The sequence below is a fragment of the Lepisosteus oculatus genome, chromosome 10 (assembly GCF_040954835.1).
Source record: "Lepisosteus oculatus isolate fLepOcu1 chromosome 10, fLepOcu1.hap2, whole genome shotgun sequence".
Classification (NCBI taxonomy): Eukaryota; Metazoa; Chordata; class Actinopteri; order Semionotiformes; family Lepisosteidae; genus Lepisosteus; species Lepisosteus oculatus.
In genome coordinates, this window is record NC_090705.1 from 7,433,312 (window position 1) to 7,450,373 (window position 17,062).

Genomic DNA, 17,062 nt, shown 5'->3' on the forward strand with positions numbered 1-17,062 from the left:
TGTGTTGTGTATTACACATGCTGTTGTGCTTTGAGTTTCTTCTAAATATGATTGTTTTATTTTATAACCATGTAGAAATTCCCCCTTGGAACGATGAGAAGTATTTGTGACTTTATTTGTGTCTCTAATGAAGATGCAGTCCCAGCAGTGGGTGTTGTTAAATACATCACTGTCGAAAACATGTTGTTGTTCTTCATCTGGAAGACACCCCTGTCCTGACACACCCCGGAAACAGGAGTGACAGAGTTCAAACATGTGAGAACTCTAGCTCTGAACGGGTTTTTCGCTAAACAAAGATCAAAGTTAAATTTTTGGAATTTGCTTATAAATAGTTGACATTTTTTTCTAAAATGAACGCATTTACATCCATTGTTTTTTTTGTTTGAAATGTCACCTGGTTTCAGGTTTCGTGTCGACTTCAATATCTTCATGCTCACCTTTAAGGCTCTGCATGGCTTGGCACCTCAGTACCTATCCGACTTATTATCTTCCTGTTCCCCACCTTGTGGCCTTCATTCGTTTGATTTTGGTCTGCTGTTTGTTCCCCAAAATGGATTATACTTTATGGGTAGCAGGGCCTTCTCTTGTTCTGCCCCAGAGCTCTGGAATTCTGTCCCCAAGGATATCGGAGGGTTATCTAGCTTGAGATCTTTTTCTAATTCAGGCTCAAAACCACCTTCAGAAAGGCTTTTATGTAAATTATTTCTGTTTCTGCTCCCGCATCTACTACTATATCTACTATACTGATTCTGTGTACTAATTTTGTTATCTCTTATCATTGCTGCTCTTTTTATTTGTTTTAATTGTTTTTTTTTTCCTATAAAGCAATTTGTAAAGTGCAATATAAAATCAAGCTTATTATTATTCCTCAAGATAGTTTTTTTTTTGCATGAAGATAATTATATTTTACATTTGTATTGGTCTGTGCTTAATGGTCATAACCTTCAAAGAAATAGGCTTTGACAAGGTGATAGGTGCAGTCTTTTCCAGTAATTTACAGGGGACTGTATACTGCTTTAGTTCAAAAGGTCCAGAGCACACATTGCAGCACACCTGGGGGCCCATAACTAAAGAATGTGTTTCAACGGGAGTACACTTTACCCATAGGCTCACCTATTGTTTTCTACAGCGGAATAGCTTCTAGATAACATTGAGAGATAACATTGAAAGCTTTAACAACCTGCCTCAAACTATCCTGGTGGGGAGTGTCTGACCAAATCGTTGTAATACCTTCTTCCTTCTTAAAATATTCCTAGTGAGATAGGATGCATTTTCACATAATTGCAATTTTCCCCCTTAAAATACATGGACGTGGTTATGATTTAAGATAAATATTTTGGCTGATTTCACAATCAATTTAAGATTAAATAATGTGATCTTTTTTATTTATATTCTGTTCAATACAGTAATAAATACAGTATAATTTTAATCACAGTAAATAAAGAGAACATTTGAAGCATGACTGCTCTCAAAAGGTCTTAATTCACCTTCATAGCAAGACCGAGGATTCTTCAGTCTTCTTTTAAAATGGTACAATTTGCAGCAGAGACGGTGATTTCAATTCGGACCCTGTGTGTTTCGACAGGCCATAAACTAGCTTTGGCCGGTAAAAGTCAGCTGCTCACAAAATCTTTACACCAACAAGAGATACAGTATGTCATGGTGTGTTTTGAAACTATGTGACCCACATAGGCTTGTTGCTTTGCAAAATAAGGAACCACCTTCAGGCTGCCTTTTATTGTGAATCTGCTGCAATTTTCTTGTGAATCACGCAGGGGTGCAGAAGAGAGAATCACCGAGTTCATGTCTACAGTGTTGACTGATATGTGTAATAAAAATATACAAAGTGGTCTCACTGGCAAAAGACATGAGTCATGGGAGGCTGAATTGCAGCACATTTTTGACCAGCAGAAACAAGGAAAGTAAAAATAAGAGGAATGAAAATGGAATGGAGGATGGATAACAAGCAAGAAAACAGAAAAATACCGAAGGAAAAGGGATTAGAGTAAGGGTATTTTCAAGGAGACTGCTGGGTGGAAAAAATTGAAATATCCATGTGTTTTCTTACCACTTCTTCCAATTCAGGGTTTAGGGTTAGCCAGAGCCTATCCTGGCAAGCAACGGGCGCAAGGCAGAGTACCCACTGGACGAGATGGCAGTCCATCACTGGGCAGACACAGAGAAATACACACCGAGGGCCAATTTTCCCAGAAGAAAGTTAACCCACCAGTATGTTTTTTTTTAACTGCGGAAGGAAGCCCACGCAAACATGGGGAGAACATACAAACTCCACACAGACAGCTAACCATGTCCAGCATTGAACCCAGAGCCCCAGTGCTGCAAGACACCAATGCTAACCGCTGTGCCACCATGCCCCCCAAAACAGAAATATAAAGGCGTTCAATAATTACAGCCGGGGAAAGAGTGTATGTGTATGAGCTGTGAACATAAGGCTGGAAACTACTCTAAGCACACATGTTCTGTGATGCTCTGTATTGAGGTGCTAACTGAAACTTGAACTCAAACTTAAATGAACTCTTTACCGAAGTTCTCACAACCCTTCTTTGAGAGATCTATATAGTCCTTAGGGGAAGTGAATTACCATTACACAACTCTTGCCAAATCAGGAGAAAAACACTTGTCATATCCACGAGGAAATGAAGAGGGAGGCTATATTAATATGATGCCAGGTACCTTAACATTTGCGAGAAAACTCTCTGCTTCACATTCCACACTTGTACCAGGATCTGGTACCTGTGAATGTTATGTTTCCTTTGTATTTTCTTCTGAAGAGGTTTGTAAAGACAAAAGTGATGTTTCAAATTTGAGATTTAAAAAAGAGAAAAGGCCCTTTCGAGTAGGTTTTATAGGCGGCTATAAAATCATTGATTTTGAAAGACCTGGGGCAATTAATTAATTATCATCAGGTAAATAAGAATCAGGTGTTTCAGGGTGATCTATAAGGCTACCTGGATTGGGGCTCTCTAGAAACAATCTCTAGATTGGATGCTCCTACCATAGAAAGTGTTCAAAGTCTGTCCTTGGGGAGCTACGTTATTTACCAAGGAAGGCAACTGAGAATAACCAGAGCAGAGCACTACAGACTGAATTCAAACTGTCATTCAGAATGGGCAAGTGAGTTTAGCCTCACAGGAAAAGGTCACCATGAGCTACGGTACTTTGATAGCTGTAAGCTGAGCTGGGAAGGTAACTACAGGGCAAGTCTAGTAAGAGCCAGAAAGCTCTCATGTTTGATTCTGTTCTGCATTAGGTAACATACTGTATTATCTACTATCCCAAAAAAGGTTTCATAATGTTTAGGTATAAAGCCGTGGTTCTTAGAAGTACTTTGTGGTGAAAATAGAAATAAAACACATTGATCAACAAGAATCTTTAAAAAACTATGCAGGCCTTTCAGGTATTCTGGATCCTGTAACCAAACCTCCCCTGCATTGTTTGTATTACAACTTCAATATTTGATATTGTAATATGCATGTACACAACAACATTCCTGCATAATATTTGGATGGGATTAGCATTAAACTCTGGGAATGCAGTCTATTCCTGACAGAAACTGGATGAGTGAATTCTGAAAAGTAGGTTTGTTAGAAAGCGGGGGTTATTCAAGGATATTCCACAGCTGCTTCCTGGTTTTTCCGACACTTCCAGCCCACAGAAGAATTCGGATTCTGCTTTGCAGAATCTCTGGCATTAGGTGCCACTGGACGGTCTGTCAAAATCCCTCAGGAAGACCAGCTGCTTGGTCTTCTGTCATCAGTCACCATATACTGTGCAGTATTATCCCCATTGACAATGTATAGGTTGTCTTCCGTAGACTCCTGAAAAAGCATTTCATTAGACTTTTTGTACTGTCTAACAGTGTTAAGAATGGGTGCCAACCCCACAGTCTTGGACCTTGTACATGACATGTAGATGCATTTCTCCCTCGTGTAAGGAAAGGGTGTCACCAGCCTATTGAACTATTTGAGCTTTGCCTGTATAATGTATAGTTGCAGAACAGCAGATGTTCCTCGAAATGTAAGTGTATGTACTGCTTAGAAATACACATGCATAAACAAGCCTACAAACCTATTCAGTATAATAGAGATGGATTATGTTGCCTTGGGTCCTAAGATTTTTGTGTTTACATATTTTCTTACCCTAATTCACAATGTTTCTGGCTCTGAATGTATTCTTCAGCACAATCCAGACCCACCTAGTTACTAGGTTTCTGACTTATTTAGCTTAACTACTAAAACCTTCAGAAATAAAGCCCTAGGTTGTCTAAGTGTCAACATTTGGTTCCAAGCAGTAACAAGCTGATAAGATGAGCACATTTTATTAACTTATAAGTGTTTACATTAAATTAATTTTGGTCTTAGTCTTGGTCAGTGCTGCAGGCAGGGTAAAATGGAAACTGAACTCTTTACCAAGTTTCACCTTAGTGTACTTCAGACTATTAACAAATGTAAGAAAAGCCCTGTTACATACAGTACATCACATGACACTATCTCTGAAGCTAGAATTAAACGTGACAGCTAATCAACAATCCTTCTGAAAGCACTGAATTTAACATTTTACTTCTTCAATACAGCATTAAGACTTGTGCTTCACAACAAGTCATTAGCATTCAAGTATAGTAATACCAATTAGACAAGCTACTTAGGGTTTTGATTTTGGATTATTTAAGAATTTTACACAGGGAAAGCTGGCGAAGATGTGAGCAGAAGTTAAAAAAGTTTGAATTAATCATTTCATTCCACACTAGAAGTCTGATACGTACATGTTTGCTTGTTCTGTTTTTTTTGCTGATCATGGCTTATGGCAGAACATGACTACTCTGTAGACACAACAGTCCTTTGCAGGACAAACAGAAACACAAGGACAACTTATAGACACCAATTAACCTAGCTGGCAGATCTACTGGAAAGTGGGGAAAAAATCAAATTCTCTCAGAAAATTCACAGGCACATGGGGAAGAGCATGCAAACTGTGCAAAATGTTCCTTAGGCCAGAATCAAACCCAAGAGGCACGAGTCAGGAGTCTGCTAATCATCATGCGACTTAGAAACAAAAGCAATGAACAAGCTATGAAGAGGTCAAAGAGGGCAACATTCCTTTCTGCAGTTTATTTGCACACCTTATCACTTTTTGAATGGTCAAATAAGCCAAATACAGGTATATTAAGACTGTGTCTCTAATTATTTTGCCATTTTTAAATCCTCATTTTAACATAATATTAAGAAAAATCAGTTTAATGGCTTTTATTTTTTCCAGTCCATGACTCAGTTGCATTTCCCAATCATTTTTTTGTTTTTCTCATTATCAGCAGCATATCTTAAATATAATAAATAATTTACTTTTTACTTATTTTACTACTTAATTGCACTATAAAAAGATAAGATACAAAACAGGAAAATACACTCTAATCCAGGATAGATGATACAAAAAGTACACAATAAGTGATTATAAATTAATATACCCATATCAGTTGCTGTTAATTGAGATGGTTTCGGCAAAGTACATTGTCTTATAATTAATGGTAGTAACTGTAAACTAAAATGTACAATAAAAACGATAAACCTTCAACACAAGTTTGTTAAGTTGCCACTTCGCAAAAACGTAGTTTTAAGAGGAAGTCATCTCTCTGAAGTAAGCACTGATCTCTTTTCGGATAGTTTTCACACAACTACAGCTTGTGTCGTCCCGGTGGGTAAAAAAAGGAACAAGTAATAGGTTTTCTTCCATGCTGAAAAGAGAAGAAAGAAAACACAACGTTTCGGCCGTGGAGCCTTCAGTTTGTGTGCTGGCGACTGCAAACATTTATTGCGTGATTGCACAAGGATTTCTACGTGTTAAACAGCCGGACACCAGCATTTCAGAAGCTGAAGACTTTAAAATTGAGAGACCGGACGTACCGCACACTACACTCCCGAACCCATCCGTCACACGTGTCGGGTTTACAGCCAATAGCTGCTCCGGTACGCAAGAGGTTAAGGCGTGCGATACACACCTCCCAGCCCCAGCAGCACACACCAATCAGGACTTTGACAGGGACCTACTACGCAGGGCCTGTCGCCCGAGATGCTTGCTCGGCTGCGTTGTCTTCTGTGGGCTGTGCGGCAAGTTGTATCATCAGCTCCATGCAACAGTTTAAAAGCACAGCAGGGAAGGTAGGTAGGATGTTAGTTCGTGATGTGCATGGTTCTTTGATTTGCACGTTATGTTGAACCTCAGACTCGGTTGTTCTGCATGGGTTGTGCCTCTCGTCTCTTTTTTTTTCTCGGTAGGAAAAAAAAAAGATGGTGGGGGTCTTGGGGCGGTTACAGACTGTACGTCAAGCTCCTGTCGCGTCGTTTTGCAGATCTCTTACTCCAGTCAGTCTGGTTGGAAATACGCTAAGGTTCTGCAGAATGGACACGTTTGTTGTATTTAATGCGCCGAGCAATATGGCAACTTTTATTTTTTGTTTACACTCATCGTGAGCTAATCTGCGTTAGATGTGTCTTGGACAAAACCGGTTCGGCTCTCGCGTTTTAGAGGGGCATTTTAAAGGTAACATCTTGATTCTCTTTTACCTGTCAATATAAAAAATATTCGTGCCTTTATTTTTTCTTCGGCCCTGTTTCACGTACTGAACTGGTTTTGGTGGCGTGCATTTAGGTATTAATATTAATAACAATGCAATAAAGTAAAGCATGTGTAACCAAAATTATAGTTGCTACATGGCTATTACAGTATTATCATGTTATCACGTGTAGAGAACAGCCTTCTCGAATATTCAGGTATGATTTTATACCCTTAATATGATTTTTTTGTTCATCAGTCACCGTTTGACGAGTTTCTTTAATTTTGTTTTTACGAGGGGTCAGTTGTAAGCACTTTTCCAACCAGTACCGACATTTTTTTTTTCCATAATGACAAATAGATAAAGTCAATTTTATTTACGTCTGTCTCGTAGTAAAGCAATCGGCGTTTTTTTTTACTAACCAGGGAACTGGTTGGAAGTACAGTGCATGGGGCCGGAAGGATTTTCAAAGATGCGTTTCAAGAGCAAATGTCAGGAGCAGCAGCGAGTTGCCAAAATATCTAGGCATTTACCCAGCGCTCTGGACGAAGCGCATTTATTTTTAAATCCTCACTAGGCGTCTGCAGGAGAGAAAAACCGCTCTTCAACACAGGTTATTTTTTTACAAAAATATCCTTTCGAGCTGATGTCACCATCGGTTGCTCAGGGAAATACTTAGCACTGATTTAATCTTAAAACGTTGATACAGTACGTACAGGTAGAAGTAGAGAATTTACAAGTAAAACTTGGCTTTGCTTCATATAATGATGACTTCTGTAAACCATTGACCATTGTCTAAGATTATCTTGAAGGTTACACAGGCCATACGCAGAAACTGGACATCAATATATGGATGGGCAGAGCATGAAATATGCGTGTTTATTCTGTATCTACAGTGGCAAAAACATAAGAAAGTCTACAGGTAGACAGGATCTCATCTAACTGGCTGTCCAAAGAAACTGGAGCATTGTTCTGGGTAGCTTGTTCCAGACCCCTCTGTTAAAAATGCCTCCTGTTCTCAGTTTTAAATGCACTTCTGTTAAATTGCACATGAAAGCCTCCGATAGGTATATCTCAGTTGATTATGGAGGCTGTTGGACTGACTGTCCGTGCCCTTGAGAAATTGCAGTACTGTATTTGACTTTGACTCTGCCAGTCTTCTATATTCAAGACTGAAATTAGTAGTTTTGCTTATAAGCACTTTAAAAAACAGTTCCGTACAGTAGAACAATTTTCAAATATATTATTATTTACCAGTAATATAGAAGTAAAACTAGAAAAATAGATATGCCCCCCCAAAAATCCAAGAGTGATACATCTAAATTATAGATTAAGTGCACCCAAATTATACATTAAAGACCTCTGCTGTTACTTCAGCGTTTAAGTGAGTTTTAATAGTGTTGAGAGTCTTCGTGTCTCTAATGGATTTGGGCAACAAGATCTTCGTAGTAATGCCCTTTACCTCCTGCTAATCGGTAGTGTGTTTATCCAGCCCATTTCTCCTGCAGAACCTCAGTGAGTGGTCATGTGTGTCACTGACTGCCGTAGGGCTGAGGGTAGCTGCATCATGCATGAAAGCTGCTTGATTCCTGCAGTCCCTGGACTCTGAAAGAACGAGTGCCCTTTATAAACTCAGTGTGCTCCGTGTGTCGTGTGTGCTGTGTCTATTTATATGCTTATATTCAGAGCACAGTGCTAAAGTGAGCAGCCTCAGTATACAGTTAACTTCAGTTCCCCAAGTGTACAAGCAAACACAGAGACATGTGTTTCTCACAGTGCTGCCACAGGCTGTCATGTTGAGAGCTGATATTTTTAGCGCAGGTTCTCGAATTCCTGTGAGGAAAAAGTTCCCGAACAGGTACAGTTTTTCCTTTGGAGTATTTAGATGTTAAACGTGTTAAAGCAGCTTGATTTGAATAATGAAAATCAATATTGTTAAAATGAAGTCACGGTTAACCTTCGTCTTGAACTCATCGTTCCTACTGGCAAAAAAACAACAACGTATCAACAACCTAATATGGGCTGTTCTGCTCGCTTTGTTGTTATAAATTGGTTTGTTTTGTATGATTTCGCTGTGATTATTTTGCTTACAAATAAATGTGAATTTCAAAAATGTGTTTCAGCTCATCTTCGCCAGGCGTGTATCTGATTGTGTATATTTTTGTCGTAGGTCAACTGAAAAGGTATTTTCACAACCTTGAAAGGTTTGCGGCCTGTTGCCATGCTTGTGATCTCCCAGCTGCTCACAGCCGCCCGCGCTGGACAGATCAGGAGGATATGCAGCTCAGCCCTTCAGTGCCGTGCTCGACACCGATGCCTGCGGCCGCCTCAGCGCCCCCCCCACGCCGTGAAACCCGCACCGCAGAAAAACTCCAGCGCAGATGGATCACCTGCAGGGCGCTGCCAGTGGAGAATCCAGTCGCGCCCCTACAGAACGTCTTCTGAGCTGCGCTATAACCTGACCCCGCCTCAGGTCAACAGCATTTTAAAGGCCAACGAGTACAGCTTCAAAGTCCCCGAGTTCGATGGGAAGAACGTGAGCCCCGTCCTCGGCTTTGACAGCAACCAGCTGCCGGCCAATGCCCCCATCGAGGACAGGAGGAGTGCTGCCACCTGCCTGCAGACCAGGGGGATGCTCTTGGGGGTGTTCGATGGCCATGCGGGCTGCGCCTGTGCTCAGGCGCTGAGTGAGAGGCTGTTTTATTACATTGCCGTCTCCTTGCTGCCTCAGGAGACGTTACTTGAAATAGAAAATGCTGTGGAGAGCGGGAGGGCTGTGTTGCCCATTTTGCAGTGGCATAAGCACCCTAATGATTATTTTAGCAAGGAGGCTTCTCGGTTGTATTTCAACAGCCTGAGAACATATTGGCAGGAGCTCATTGACCTCAACAGCGGAGAGACGCCGGACATTAAAGAGGCTCTGATTAACGCGTTTAAGCGGCTGGATAATGATCTGTCCCTAGAAGCTCAAGTTGGCGATCCTAACTCCTTCCTCAACTACTGGGTGCTCCGCGTGGCGTTCTCCGGGGCCACGGCCTGCGTCGCGCACATCGACGGCGTCGATCTGCACGTGGCCAACACCGGCGACGGGCGGGCCGTGCTCGGCGTGCAGGAGGAGGACGGGTCATGGTCCGCGCTGACCTTGTCGAACGACCACAACGCGCAGAACGAGGAAGAGATCAGGCGTGTCCAGTCGGAGCATCCCAAGAACGAGGAAAAGACGGTCGTCAAGCAGGACCGGCTGCTCGGCCTGCTGATGCCCTTCAGGGCCTTCGGAGACGTGAAATTCAAGTGGAGCATTGAGCTGCAGAAGCGGGTCCTGGAGTCTGGGCCTGACCAGCTCAATGAAAACGAGCACACAAAGTTCATCCCACCGAACTATCACACTCCCCCCTACCTCACCGCCGAGCCTGAGGTCATTCACCACAGATTAAGACCCCAGGACCGTTTCCTGGTCCTGGGTACTGACGGCTTATGGGAGACGATGCACAGACAGGAAGTGGTGAGAATTGTGGGCGAATACCTCACGGGGGTTCACCTTCAGCAGCCAATCACAGTGGGAGGCTACAAGGTGACCCTCGGGCAGATGCAGGGGTTGCTGATGGAGCGAAGGGCGCTGGTGTCGTCTGTCTTCGAGGATCAGAACGCAGCCACTCATCTTATAAGGCACGCGGTGGGGAACAATGAGTTTGGAACGGTAGACCACGAGCGTCTTTCAAAAATGTTGAGCCTACCAGAAGAGCTGGCCCGCATGTACAGGGATGACATCACCATTATCGTTGTCCAGTTCAACTCCCATGTCATTAGTGCGCATAATAAGCCCGGTGGAGGAGACTCGCCTTAAGGATTGAATTTTCCTAATGGCAGAGATGAAATTCAAACATCTTGTGCGTTATTTGCACAGTTAGCTTGGAGGTCATATTCTATGTAATGTTACTCATTCAGTCCCAATTTACCCAGCAATAACATGATGAAGAGAATGAGTGGCTATAGATCATGTTGTAGGAACTCCCCAAATTAGAAAATTGTGTGGAATGTAGCCACTCCTTCTTCAGAGCAGCAGAGACAAGGAGATGTCAGTTACCTGCTGCTCGTTGGCCATACGTTATTTGAGAGTAATGTAGTTATGTATTGAGAAACACTTCTGAACCTATTATGTTATTTATTTGGTTTCTTTGTGGCTATTGCTAGAATCCTGTCGCTGAATAATCATGCAAAAAATGTTACATCTAAAAGGGCAGGCTATTTTTCACAGCTCATATTTTATCTGTCTTCCATTATCATTATATGTACGAATGAGTGCATTATTCATATCTTCTGAAGACATTTCTGTGAAAATTGCAAAAGTTCTTTCCCAGAATATGCCCTTTCGCTTCTCATTTCAGCTGTCATTGACCGCCTTTTTTTTTTCCTGTAAAAGAGGGATGAAACAAGTTCATTTATTTTATCAACACATTGCTTTTTAAGATGAATTTTAAGGTGTTTGTTTTGCTGGTGTTCAGCACAATAAGGATGCCCTAAAAAATAATGCTATGTGAATTTGTCTATGCAATAATTGACTTACACATCAATCATATTTGTCACCAAAGCAGATGCAGCCTTATTGAAAGCAAGGTGTGCCTTTGTACCTGGAGCAAGTCTGTCGCAACTTTCTGACAATTAGACATTCTTAGCAGGTGTAAAGCGTAAATTCCTATCCTTGTTCGATACCTCTGATTATGAATGAGACATTTTTAATGCATACATTTTCCTTGTCATTGTGCAGTAGACTAAACAACCCAGATGGTTGGTGCATTTCTGTGGTGGATGAATTAAGTAAAAAATACAATGGACTTGCGCAGAAGGAAGATGGCCCCGAGTGAAGACTATACTTTGCTTGGTGAAGTGACAGGTGTTACACCAGGGCATCGAAGTGTTCTTAAAGAGCATTTGAAATAGCACTATCCTTGAGGGTTGTCGTTGAGTCCGGTTGAGCCCTAAAATTTCTTCAGTGCTTTATCCAAATTCTTTCATTGGTCAGGACTCTCCAGTTTGTTAAATAGACGGCCTTGGTAGCAGGCAGTATTTTGTTGGTTTGAGGAGTATAGGACTGTTTTCTGTTCCCTTCCCCCGGACAAAGCGATCCCCGGATCTCCAGATCCGAATCCTGTTTAAAACGGTCAGAAGGTGGAGCTCAAGCCCACACAAGTGTACCCTAGTCAAAGGTTTGTGGAATACACTCCCCATTTAACACCTGTGAACACTCCACATTCTGTCTGGGCCGTGCGTGTTGCTTGCAGGTGCCCACCACTTCAAGGCCAATGCTATCTTCACCTTTTTGGGAGTCCTGGTGCCCGGTATTATCCTGGTCTCCTCAATCTGCTATCCAGTGGGGAGTACAAAATTGCTTTCTGGAGAATGGAGGAAATCATTTAGAGGGGCTGTAGGGATGAGTCCTTTTTCTCGACAGCTTGGCGTGCGGGCAGGTGCATCCATTGCACACCTGCTGGTGGTAGCATCAGCTACACAACATCGTAATATGCTGTATTTGTCTGCTGAATGTACATTATGCTACAGTATGTCTCCTCATACAGACTACAGAGCCTAAAACAGACTGTTGGTGAAATTCAGAGTGAGCAAATTTGTTTCAACAATGACAGCGTCAGAAATATTAAACTCCTCGCATGTTTTGCGCACAAGACTTAGATTCAGAATTCTGTATATATTTTGAACATAAATACATATGCCTATATTCAAGCAGAATGTTGTTCTAGCATGGTCTTAATTCTTTTAGACCATGATCGAAGAGTAACCTCTCTGAAGATCTAGAACATTTTGCTGGCGTGCTGTCAGGTTGAAATGTTTCGCTGGGATTAGGCTGCGTTTTTCATATGATGTTTTCAGCACTTCAGGGCTACACTCCTGATTGACTGAGTGATTTGAGCAGAACCAGCACTTTATCGTCAGTGTAGTAAAAATGATAGTCATTTGATTTGGGGTTTAAATAATAAAAATAAGTATGTTTTGTAAATAAAAATGAAATTTTTGTTTAACTTGTTATACCTCCTAGGTTGTATTAGCTAAATATGATGCAACCTTACTTAGCACTCCAACCCAGAGATGGGGACAATCCATGTGTTGTCTGTGTTGGACTCTGTGATTGTCAAGAACAAGTGACGAGATTGTGAATCAATGGAGTGTGATACATGTTGTAGTACACGTCCAATTGCATTTTACTATCAATTGCAATTGTCTATGGCTTTCATATACTGTAAGTAAGAGTTTTTGTTAGCCTTTAAAAAAGCTTCAGGATATATGTATTCAAATTGGTCAAAGTTCTTGTAGAAATGGTTGTACCGAGACTAGTAGGATAACTGCGTTGCATGGAGGCAAGTGTATTATTAACATATTAATGTATGTTAACGGTGACAGTTACAGACTGTTTTAGAATTGTTCTTCTGGTACAAAAATATTGCTCATCTATTCCTCCTTCTTGAATGCTGTAGGTCTGTTGCGCATACCTGGGACTTTAATGAGGTGACCTTGTCTTTCTGTCCTAAGTGTTCATTTCTGTAATGTTTTAATGTCCCATAATTATTTTGTCAAATAATAATTGAACACAACTTGCTAATGATTTTGGTAAATATATTTTGTTTTTATTTTCATTGTTTCAGAAAACATATATTTTTAAAAATATTTTTCCTGAATATATTGCTGGAAAAAATGTAAATATATTCTCTGTTGCTATTATGAAGATGAAAACATGAAGATAATTAATTGTTTGGTCATTTTGATGGTTTTAACAGAATTTAATAGCCTTTTTTAAAGATGCATGGAGATTTGATTGTGACATTCCTTAGTCCCTGTTTCGTTACTTTTCTGAATGTTGATCAGGGTGTGACCTTGCAGTATTTACTGTTCATCTATGATCATGGGTTGGAAAGGATGAATTTTAAAATCCGCTACTTAGTTTGACTTGGTGAGATTTGAAAAGAAACATAAAACATTGACTGTAAAGACATTCAAGGATGTGTACAGTAACTTCAATTTTTTGATTGGACAGTCTGCTCAAAGTTATATTTTAACCTGGTTGGCAGAACTAGTTTAAATGTGGATATTTGTCAACAGGACTCTTGCAGTTACTGAAATATGAATGTAAATTATCAAGCCTACAGCAAGTTGTTTATGGAGTGTTTACACACGAGCATACATTATTATCAAAATATATGACAGAAACTAGAATGTTTGACAAAGGTGACAACTTGCAACTGCTCATTGTTTGAAGCGTAAGACAAATGTCAGTTATACCTGTAAAATTTTATATTACAATAAACTGTAAGAAAACTAACAAATTACCTTTTATTTTCAAAATACAGTGTTTGAAATTTATCGAGAGGAGAGTTTTTAAAAAGGGTTGTACTAAAATTGTACATATTTTGCCTCGCAAAACTATTGACCCCATACTTTAAATTCAAAATAAAATACGGCGTTTTTCACATGAAATTCATTCCAAACTATAACGGTGTTGTACAGTATGTGAAGGAGTTTGAATGTCTGCAGAAAGTACAAAATGATATTTTCGAGTTTGATATTTTTAGTTTGGTAATTGCTGAAGTGTTCTGCCCCTAAATCAATCAAACACCTTTGATGGCAGTTGGTGCCAGTACTTTTGTATAGTTGTATGCCAGTTTTGCACAGTGAGGTGGTGTGATAATGTTTATTGTTACTGGCACCTTTGTCCCTCTTCAGACAGGTCTGCTGGGGGTAGTTGATGGATTGTAAACCTCACCATGCAGTACATTTCCTATTGGACTGAAGTCAAAGCCCTGAGAGGGGACATTCACTCTGTTTTTGTCAGCCCACTCCAATGTGGTTTTTGCGTTGGCCTTTGGATATTTGTCTTGCAGAAATGTGAGGTTTTTTTTTACACCGTTTTAGATTTTGGGTGACCCCTGTGATGTGCCCCTGATTTGCACCATCTGTTTTCCCCCACGTTTTTTGACAAGCTGCCCCAGTTCCTGCTGATTTCGGCAGCCTGATGGTCATACAATAAACATTGATCATAAAACCTTCTGCCACGTGTCTGAGGATGACCTCACTTGAGATTCAGTCTGACTGGTTTTCACACCGGTCTTGTGTTGGGACTGCGATATTGTCAATATACTGTAGGAGCAGTGACTCCCATTTAAGACAGACGTTTGCAGCTCTTTCACATTTGGCTTCACATTTGCATTCCTAACCAGTTAGTTTGAAAGTGTGGGCTCACAGTATCTAGTAGTCTGGGTAGGATGATGCACAATCCAGACGTTAATGTTGGACGTCACTGTACTTACACAGATAGGTAACCTTCTTCTGCGATGTGACTCTCTTCCACTTTTTCACTGATATTTTTTTCAAACGTTCCTTGGTCTTCAGGATCGATGTATTGTGTCACTGCGAGTTGTGATTAGAAATCCATGATCTGAGGGAATTTACAGAGACACCCAGTTACTCCAATGCAAAGTTAAACCACATTGCGTACAGACAAATCCATTCGTTTTGTGACTTTTCGAATGAACCTTTTTAGCTGAACTGATTTATGATTGCTGTAGTAAATGAGTTTAATACTTACACCATTGAAAATCTTCTAATTCTCTTGAGAAACATTATTGACATATCGGCATTTTTATCATTATCAGTTTGGGTGCTGATTTTGTAGTTTCTAAATATAAAGTCCTGTATGAAAATGTGGGAATTCTAGATGTCAAAAAAGTGTGGAGCCATTACAGGGGGTGAATATTTTTGCAAGGTACTGTACTGTACAACAATTATCATTGATTTTTCTCATACAAAATCTGACGTCTTCGAATTAGTAGTTTATATTCAAACTCATTTTCTTTGCTTACAAAGCTGGATAGGAAGAGGACAACTTTTAAATGAAATGTTTCATTTAAACATGCTGGATTTTATTTTAAATGTACAAATGAACACATTGAGGTGATCATTTTTTAGACGTAGGCGCTTAACAGTCATCACCTGCCTTAGCAAGTTCTTGCGGTTCCACAAGAGAGACAAGATGTTGACTAACGAGTTATTTTGAGAAACCAATATCGCAGAAGATCTGATGATCTGAAAGTTTGACCTATCTATCTGCTGAGGTGGGACTTTTAACTAGGGGTGAGGCAATATGACCAGAAAAGTAAAGTAACAGTCTATTCTGGTAAAGGTTTCTTAGGACAAATGTATGCTTACTTCTTTAAGGTTATTTACACTTCTTTTAAATGGAGCTGTTACATTTGTTTTATGGGGGAAAAAATAGTTATGTAACAATTGTGTATGTAAGCGAAAAGTGTGCTTTTACTGCGTGTTATTATTTTGTATTCATATGTTTTAATAAAATACAGAACAAAGACTTTGTGTCGTGTAGTGGAATTTCTCCAGGGCCTGTGAAACCCTCTGGTCACTGAAGGTCAGTCCTTCAGAGCCTCGCTGTGATTTTTTTTTCTTTGATTCTCTAAACCCATAAACAAGAGGCACTACATGAGCTCGAGCTGGAATGGCTCTCTGAAAGGGGAATGGTATATTGCTTCCTTGATCCACTTCAGCGTTCCAAATCAAAGGCATGAAAAGATCCCGAAGCTGCTTGTTGTTACTGTCAAGAAGTTACGGCATAAACCTTATCTGTTCTAATGCAAGTGTTTTGGATATTAAATGCTTTTTTATTTCTGTAATACCTGAAGAGTTGGAGAAACAAGAAAAATCCAAGTACCGCATTGTTAAGGGAAAATTAGAAACATCTGCTCCTGGTATCTTTTTTTTTTTTTTTTTTAGGCACAGTGTTTGATTAATTGCATACCATGTGGTTTTATTGAGTGTGACCAATTGACTTTATGGTTTAGTTCAGCCGAGTCAGATGTCAGTTTTGTTTTAACAGCATTTCGGCATTAAATGTAAAGCCAGGTGGTAGTTCAGTGACATCAAATCATGTCCTTAATTTTCCTATCTAGTTTTTAATTGTTTGGTATGAAATGCATTCCAGGATCTGGTATTTGCTTTGATATTACTAGAGTATTTGATATAGTAATATTTGTAATAGCAGGAATACAAAAAATACTTGGGATAGTTAAATTAAGTTAATATGACACACTTCCTTTATATTGGGAATGTACTGCCCCGCCTTGATCTGTTATTTTTTCCGAGTCCGAAAACAATGTGGAATATTACACGGCAGTGAGATGAAAGGGTTCCCGGATGTAAACCCTTTCTGATGGCGGTTCTGAATTACAGTTTGGTTCCTTTGCGCCCCCTTCCGGTTGCAAGAAACATAGCATCTTGAGGGCCGCCGATTCCAGATTTGTATTTAGCAATAGACTCTGAAATGAATACGGATGATGTTCTGTATTTCTAGTATTTCTAAAATCTGCTCTGTTTTGCTATCACTCTGATGCACCAAAATATAATGGATATTATTTGAAATTGCTTACAAATTAAAATATTACTAAAATTATTTAAAAATGCACACCTACCTGTTTGCAA

General features: G+C 40.0%; 1 protein-coding gene across 3 annotated transcripts; it reads left to right on the plus strand.

Moving 5' to 3' along the window:
• The first annotated feature begins 6,059 nt into the window (after positions 1 to 6,059).
• Positions 6,060 to 15,938, plus strand: pdp1 (pyruvate dehydrogenase phosphatase catalytic subunit 1). Of its 3 annotated transcripts, none has more exons than XM_015358176.2 (2): positions 6,060 to 6,173; positions 8,739 to 15,938. In XM_015358176.2, exon 2 carries the CDS (start codon positions 8,790 to 8,792, stop codon positions 10,410 to 10,412), a length of 1,623 nt encoding a protein of 540 aa, XP_015213662.1. In that variant the 5' UTR covers positions 6,060 to 6,173; positions 8,739 to 8,789; the 3' UTR covers positions 10,413 to 15,938. The 3 variants fall into 3 exon arrangements, with proteins under 3 accessions (XP_015213662.1, XP_015213663.1, XP_015213664.1); XM_015358177.2 differs by lacking the exon at positions 6,060 to 6,173 and adding an exon at positions 6,314 to 6,555; XM_015358178.2 differs by lacking the exon at positions 6,060 to 6,173 and adding an exon at positions 8,087 to 8,426.
• Positions 15,939 to 17,062: the final 1,124 nt, after the last annotated feature.